Source organism: Nerophis lumbriciformis, linkage group LG11 (assembly GCF_033978685.3).
Source record: "Nerophis lumbriciformis linkage group LG11, RoL_Nlum_v2.1, whole genome shotgun sequence".
Taxonomy (NCBI): Eukaryota; Metazoa; Chordata; class Actinopteri; order Syngnathiformes; family Syngnathidae; genus Nerophis; species Nerophis lumbriciformis.
Genome location: NC_084558.2, coordinates 48,080,588 through 48,089,295, shown reverse-complemented (window position 1 = coordinate 48,089,295; position 8,708 = coordinate 48,080,588). Strand labels below are relative to the sequence as shown.

General features: G+C 32.9%; 1 protein-coding gene across 1 annotated transcript in view; it reads left to right on the top strand.

Annotated features, from left to right (window-relative positions):
* The first annotated feature begins 1,510 nt into the window (after positions 1-1,510).
* The window catches only part of rcl1 (RNA terminal phosphate cyclase-like 1), a 34,456-nt gene continuing 27,258 nt past the window's right edge, over positions 1,511-8,708 (top strand). The window contains exons 1-2 of the mRNA XM_061966253.2: positions 1,511-1,728; positions 5,063-5,134. Coding sequence (XP_061822237.2) covers positions 1,599-1,728; positions 5,063-5,134 — 202 coding nt within the window. The 5' untranslated portion in view covers positions 1,511-1,598. The remainder of the gene's footprint in view (positions 1,729-5,062; positions 5,135-8,708) is intronic.

The following is an 8,708-nucleotide window of genomic DNA, read 5'->3' as shown; positions in this document are numbered from 1 at the left end:
CGTCACATTTTTATATTTATACATTTTATTTGTGTATATTTTCAAATCTCAAATATATATTTACAATTACATGTTTATTTATACAAATTCTTGATTTATTTGTAGGTCACATTTTTGTATTTGTACGTTTTATTTGTATATATTTTCAAATCTCAAAAATATATTTACAAATATGCGTTTATTTATACAAATTCTTGATTTATTTGTACGTCACATTTTTATATTTATACATTTTATTTGTATATATTTTCAAATCTCAAAAATATATTTACAAATACGCGTTTATTTATACAAATTCTTGATTTATTTGTACGTCACATTTTTATATTTATACATTTTATTTGTATATATTTTCAAATCTCAAATATATTTACAAAATACACGTTTATTTAAACAAATTATTGATTTATTTGTAGGTCACATTTTTATATTCATACACTTTATTTGTATATATTTTAAAATCTCAAAAATATATTTACAAATACGCGTTTATTTATACAAATTCTTGATTTATTTGTACGTCACATTTTTATATTTATACGTTTTATTTGTATATATTTTCAAATCTCAAAAATATATTTACAAATACACGTTTATTTATACAAATTCTTGATTTATTTGTACGTCACATTTTTATATTTATACATTTTATTTGTATATATTTTCAAATCTCAAAAATATATTTACAATTACATGTTTATTTATACAAATTCTTGATTTATTTTTCTGTCACATTTTTATATTTATACATTTTATTTGTATATATTTTCACATCTAAAAAATATATTTACAAATACATGTTTATTTATTCAAATTCTTGATTTATTTGTACGTCACATTTTTATATTTATACATTTTATTTGTATATATTTTCAAATCTCAAAAATATATTTACAAATACGCGTTTATTTATACAAATTCTTGATTTATTTGTACGTCACATTTTTATATTTATACATTTTCAAATCTCAAAATTATATTTACAAGTACACATTTATTTATACAAATTCTTGATTTATTTGTACGTCACATTTTTATATTTATACATTTTATTTGTATATATTTTCAAATCTCAAAAATATGTTTACAAATGTGCGTTTATTTATACAAATTCTTGATTTATTTGTACGTCACATTTTTATATTTATACATTTTATTTGTATATATTTTCAAATCTCAAAAATATTTTTACAAATACGCGTTTATTTATACAAATTCTTGATTTATTTGTAGGTCACATTTTTATATTTATAAATTTTATTTGTATATATTTTCAAATCTCAAAAATATATTTACAAATACACGTTTATTTATACAAATTATTTATTTATTTGTATATCACATTTGTATTTGTTTGTATTAATATCATATTGATATATATATATAAGTTCATGTGAGATAATTCTACTTCCATAGTTTTCACCCAAAACAATTCTTTAAAGCAAAAAAATAAAAATAAAACCCCCCCACATAAAAGCAATGTTGTTTTGTCCCTCGTGACGTTCCGTAGCCCCGCCTCCTCTCCAGTTACTTCCTGGTCGAACCCACGTGTACCTCGCCAGCGAGTCCAGGCGCGAAGCGAGCCTGCAAACAACAACATGGCCAGTAACGGGCTCGCCTACGACGGCTGCAACTTCTTCAGGCAACGCCTGGTTTTGTCCACGCTGAGTGGGAAGCGTGTGAAAATCCGCAACATCAGGTCCAAAGAGGACGACCCGGGCCTGCGAGGTGAGTTGTTGTTGTTATTGTTGTTGTCAGAGAGCTACATGTGGCGTCGCATTAGCCACATGCTAACATGCTAGCTGCTACGCAGTTGGCGTGAGATTCACGACGGCGGTCAAAGAACAACTAAGTCTCCGGAGTTATTTTGAGAATAAAATAACACGTTTATTTTGTGTATTTATTCACTTATTTTGCTGTTTTAAATGTGAGGAAGACAAACTAGGCTTTTAGTAAGTGGGATAGGTTAACGTGTTACTACTGTACGTCATGTTTTCATAGTTTTGTTATGATGCGTTAATACATGAAAGTAACGCCAAGTCATATTTAGGTATATATTTATTCGTACAGGCCTCGAATTTTAACTTTTTATTTCATTATTTTATTTATTATCGCCCTGCGATGAGGTGGCGACTTGTCCAGGGTGTACCCCGCCTTCCGTCCGAATGCCGCTGAGATCAGCTCCAGCGACCCCGAAAGGGACAAGCGGTAGGAAATGGATGGATGGACTATTATTTTATTTTTTTAGTATATATATATATATATATATATATATTCATATATATATATTTTTTTTGATTTAATTTATTTATTTATGTATTCATACAGGCCTCGAATTTAAACTTTTTATTCATTATTTTATTTTATTTATTATTGCCCTGCGATGAGGTGGCGACTTGTCCAGGGTGTACACCGCCTTCCGCCCGAATGCAGCTGAGATCAGCTTCAGCGACCCCGAAAGGGACAAGCGGTAGGAAATGGATGGATGGACTATTTTTATTTTATTTTTTTAATTTATTTATAATATTTTTAAGTATATATATATATATATATATATATATATATATATATATATTTTTTTTTTTTTTTTTTTTTTTTTTAATTTATTTATGTGTTCATACAGGCCTCGAATTTAAACTTTTTATTAATTATTTTATTTTATTTATTATTGCCCTGCGATGAGGTGGCGACTTGTCCAGGGTGTACCCCGCCTTTCGCCCGAATGCAGTTGAGATAGGCTCCGGCGACCCCGAAAGGGACAAGCGGCAGAAAATGGATGGATGGACTATTATTATTATTATTTATTTATTTATTTTTAAATATATATATATATATATATATACATATATATATATATATACATACATATATATATATATGTGTGTGTGTATGGATGGATGGATGGACTATTATTTTTATTTATTTATTTTTATATATATATATATATATATATATATATATTTAAAAATAAATAAATAATGGACTATTATTATTTATTTATTTTTAAATATATATATATATATATTTAAAAATAAATAAATAATGGACTATTATTATTATTTATTTATTTATTTTTAAATATATATATATATATATATATTTAAAAAAAATAATAGTCCATCCATCCATTTTCTGCCGCTTTCGGGCGAAAGGCGGGGTACACCCTGGACAAGTCGCCACCTCATCGCAGGGCAATAATAAATAAAATAATAAAATAAAATAATTAATAAGTTTAAATTCGAGGCCTGTATGAATACATAAATATATATATATATATACTTTAAAAAATAATAATAATAATAATTTTAAAAAAAATAGTCCATCCATCCATTTCCTACCGCTTGTCTCTTTCGGGGTCGCTGGAGCTGATCTCAGCTGCATTCCGGCGGAAGGCGGGGTACACCCTGGACAAGTCGCCATCTCATCGCAGGGCAATAATAAATAAAATAATAAAATAAAATAATTAATAAAAAGTTTAAATATGAGGCCTGTATGAATACATAAATTAATAAATATATATATAAGGTTAGGTGTGATTTACCCTGGATAACCTTATCCGGCTTAGTTTAAACAGGGCTTAAGAGTTCGAGCAGAAATATGTCCTATAGGAATTAAACTATGCACAATAAAACATTAACAAAATTATGTTAAATACTTTTTAAAATAATACCTTTGTGACATGAAAAAAACAAGTAATGTAAAAAAAAACATGCCTTTTACTTTTTGATATCAAAATAAAACACAAAGCAGTTTGGCTAATGAAGATACAGTCTAATAAACAAGATGTGTTATTCTCTAACGCCCCCTTGTGGTTCAGTACAACAGTTTGGCCAACAACAACAACAAAAACATGCATGTTTCCTCACCTTGTTAACTCTGTCACAGCAGCTGATGGACGCTGTATTGAGAACCAGGGCTGCAACAACTAATCGATTAAAATCGATTATAAAAATAGTTGGCGATTAATTTAGTCATCAATTCGTTGGATCTATGCACATGCGCAGAGGCTACTTTTTTATTTTTATTTTTTATAAACCTTTATTTATAAACTGCAACATTTACAGACAGCTGAGAAACAATAATCAAAATAAGTAGGGTGCCAGTATGCTGGTTTTTTTTCCAATAAAATACTGGAAAGGATAGAAATGTAGTTTCTCTTTTATCCGATTATTAATCAAAGTAATAATCGACAGATTAATCGATTATCAAATTAGTTGTTAGTTGCAGCCCTATTGAGAACATAAAAGTAACATCATATAGATTTTCTCCTTCGCTGTATACTTTTAGTGTGGGGACAAGTGTCTCCAATATTGTCCACACCTGTCTCCATCTAACAGCAGTGCGCTCTTAAACCCACGGCGGGGAGCGAGGGGAAATGACTGTAGCGTCAACGGAATTTGGGAACGTGCTTTGTTGTGTTGCGGTACACATCCATCTATTTTCTACCGCTTATTCCCTTCGGGGTCACGGGGGGCGCTGGAGCCTATCTCAGCTACAATCGGGCGGAAGGCGGGGTACACCCTGGACAAGTCACCATCTCATAGTCTCCCGAAATGTAATTGTCACTGTTTAGTGTGGTCTCACTATGTGGCACATATTTATGACAGTGTTGGCGTTGTTTATACGGCCACCGTTAGTGTGACTTGTAGGTCTGTTGACTAAGTATAGTCCGGGTTGATACCCTTGGAGCGAGATTAACGTTGTTAGTCCGCCATGATTAATAAGCCAAACGGCGCTTGTGCGCATGCGCCTTACTTCGTGTTGCCTTAAATGCATTAACAAATGACGGCGTTTCGGTAATTAATAAAGGCGACGGTATGACTAACCGTCTGGAATTATCGCGAGTTATCATTATGCCGTTGACCATTATATCCCTGTCCATTAACAAGTAAAAAGTCAAGGGCGGTCACGGCAAGTTGTTGGTCAATTTTTTTAGGGCACTACGGCAAATGAGAGGGCAATTGCCGTGGTTAAATTCGAGCCCTGTTCATATATATGTATTTTATATATTTACATTGTTTATTTATTATTCATAACTTGTTCTTTTCTGTGTGCTTTTAAGATTTTGAGGCCAGCTTCATCAGACTTCTTGACAAAGTGACCAATGGCTCCACGATAGAAATAAACCAGACAGGTGATGGATTGTTCACATTATTTATTTATTTTTACATAAAAATGTGTGATTTATACATACCGTATTTTCCGCACTATAAGGCGCACCGGATTATTAGCCGCACCTTCAATGAATGGCATATTTCATAACTTTGTCCACCAATAAGCCGCCCCGGACTATAAGCCGCGCCTACGCTGCGCTAAAGGGAATGTCAAAAAAACAGTCAGATAGGTCAGTCAAACTTTAATAATATATTAAAAACCAGCGTTCTAACAACTCTGTTCACTCCCAAAATGTACGCAAATGTGCAATCACAAACATAGTAAAATTCAAAATAGTGCAGAGCAATAGCAACATAATGTTGCTCGAACGTTAATGTCACAACACACAAAATAAACATAGCGCTCACTTTCTGAAGTTATTCTTCATTCGTAAATCCTTCGTCTTCGGTGTCCGAAGTGAAAAGTTGGGCAAATGTGAGATCCAAAATGGCCGGCTCCGTCTCGTCGAAGTAATCGGAGTCAGTGTCACTGTTATCCAGCAGTTCTGTGAATCCTGCCTTCCGGAAAGCTCGGACCACAGTTGTGACCGAAATATCTGCCCAGGCATTTACGATCCACTGGCAGATGTTGGCGTCGTCTGGCGCTGCCTCCCTGTCTTAGTGAAGGTGTGTTCGCCTTCTGTCATCCATTGTTCCCACGCAGTTAGCAGTCTAGCTTCGAATGCCCTGTTGACACCAATATCTAGCGGCTGGAGGTCTTTTGTCAATCCACCCGGAATGACGGCGAGTATTGAATTAAGCGCGTAAGCGTGTCTCTTACTGTGATGTTATGAGCTAGCAAATATAACAACTACACTACCCAGCATGCAACGATAGTTACGAGCATGCGCGGTAGCCCTGAGAAGCGTTGTTGTATGCTGGGAGTTAGAATGTGGTTATGAGCACGCTGTGAGTAAACGTTGAGAACTCAGTTAACACGCCTCGTCTGCATTATTTATAATTAGACAGACAACACACTTAATAGGAGCCATTTTGGGGTCTTTACATAAACACACAAATGGAAATGAAACGTCACATATCCCAGCATGCACCGCGCGCTTCTTCGTCATCCACTGTTCCCACGCAGTTAGCAGTCTAGCTTCGAATGCCCTGTTGACACCAATATCTAGCGGCTGGAGGTCTTTTGTCAATCCACCCGGAATGACGGCGAGTATTGAATTAAGCGCGTAAGCGTGTCTCTTAATGTGATGTTATGAGCTAGCAAATATAACAACTACACTACCCAGCATGCAACGATAGTTACGAGCATGCGCAGTAGCCCTGAGAAGCGTTGTTGTATGCTGGGAGTTAGAATGTGGTTATGAGCACGCTGTGAGTAAACGTTGAGAACTCAGTTAACACGCCTCGTCTGCATTATTTATAATTAGACAGACAACACACTTAATAGGAGCCATTTTGGGGTCTTTACATAAACACACAAATGGAAATGAAACGTCACATATCCCAGCATGCACCGCGCGCTTCTTCTTCTTCCGGGGGCGGGTGGTTGCTTACAGTACAAGAAGAAGCGCTTCCTGTTCTATGGGGGCGGGTGCTTACCTTGGCGGTTGCTTGCGTAGAAGAAGAAGCGCTTCCTGCTCTACCGGGAAAAAAGATGGCGGCTGTTTACCGAAGTTGCGAGAACGAAACTTTATGAAAATGAATCTTAATATTTATCCATATATAAAGCGCACCGGGTTAAAAGCCGCACTGTCAGCTTTTGAGTAAATTTGTGGTTTTTAGGTGCGGCTAATGGTGCGGAAAATACGGTAGTCTGATTTAAATATGTATTTGGGTAAATTATTTGGAAATGTACAAATAATATTAATACTTTAAGAAATGCTACATATCTGTCAATATAAAGTTAGTTTATTTTAAATGTTTTATGCCATTTTGTCAAAGTCAATCCTGTTTTTTATGGCAAAAACACAAAATATGCAATATTTTACCCCCAAATTTCAAAGTGGACTATTAAAAAAAAATCCCTGAAATTGAAAAATGACTGAATTTGGTAACACAATGCTACAAATTGTGTTTTTTGTTTAACAAAAATGTGTTTTACCTGCTACATGGCTTATCTGGGTACATTTAGCCACAATTTTGTTTTTAATACTTAGGTGATGGATTGTTCACATTATTATTATTTTTTACATGAGAATGTGTGATTTATGGATACATAGTCTGATTTAAATATGTATTTGGATAAATTGTCTGGAAATGTACAAATAATATTAATACTTTAAGAAATGCTACATATCTGTCAATATAAAGTCAAAAGTTTATTTTAAATGTTTTATACCATTTTGTCAAAGTCAACCCTGTTTTTTATGGCAAAAACACAAAATATACAATATTTTACCCCCAAATTTCAAAGTGGACTATTAAAAAAATCCCTGAAATTGAAAAATGACTGAATTTGGTAACACATTGCTACAAATTGTGTTTTTTCTTTAACAAAAATGTGTTTTACCTGCTACATGGCTTATCTGGGTACATTTAGCCACAATTTTGTTTTTAATACTTAGGTGATGGATTGTTCACATTATTATTATTTTTTACATGAGAATGTGTGATTTATGGATACATAGTCTGATTTAAATATGTATTTGGATAAATTGTCTGGAAATGTACAAATAATATTAATACTTTAAGAAATGCTACATATCTGTCAATATAAAGTTAGTTTATTTTAAATGTTTTATGCCATTTTGTCAAAGTCAATCCTGTTTTTTATGGCAAAAACACAAAATATGCAATATTTTACCCCCAAATTTCAAAGAGGACTATTAAAAAAAATCCCTGAAATTGAAAAATGACTGAATTTGGTAACAAATTGCTACAATTTGTGTTTTATCTTTAACAAAAATGTGTGTTACTTGCTACATGGCGTATCTGGGTACATTTTTCCACAGTTTTGTTTTTAGTACTTAGGTGATGGATTGTTCACACTATTTTTTTTACATGAGAGTGTGTGATTTATGGATGCATAGTCTGATTTAAATATGTATTTGGATAAATTGTCTGGGAATGTACAAATAATATGAATTCTTTAAGAAATGCTACATTTTCGCAAGTAATCAAGACATGTTTAATCATTTGAAAAACTTTGTCTGAGTTTTGTCAGTTTTGTTCGTTGTAGATTACAAAATACAAACATTTGGACCATAAAATTGTGTAAGCAAGGCATGTAATATTAGTTAGGGTGTACTGAATGTGACATACGTAAGGGGTGTCCTTGCATATTACTTACACACAAGGTCTCCAAGGCAGAAGCTTATCCAGTAACAAACCTGTCCGCATCATTCAATTTGTAATCTGTATAATACTTAATGAAAATTCCTTGTAAGACGTTCTTTCACAAATATAGTTTTTATTTTTGGACACTTAATTATTAACCATCCATGATTATTTAAGCTTCTGGTGTCAATCATTCCATATTTTTTTTTCCTCAAATTTTTTTTAATTGAATTTTGCAGACAGTACAGCATAGTGAATCATGGCAACAACAAGCTGAGGTATCTGCTCATTTTACAATAATAACATAACATAATAAAC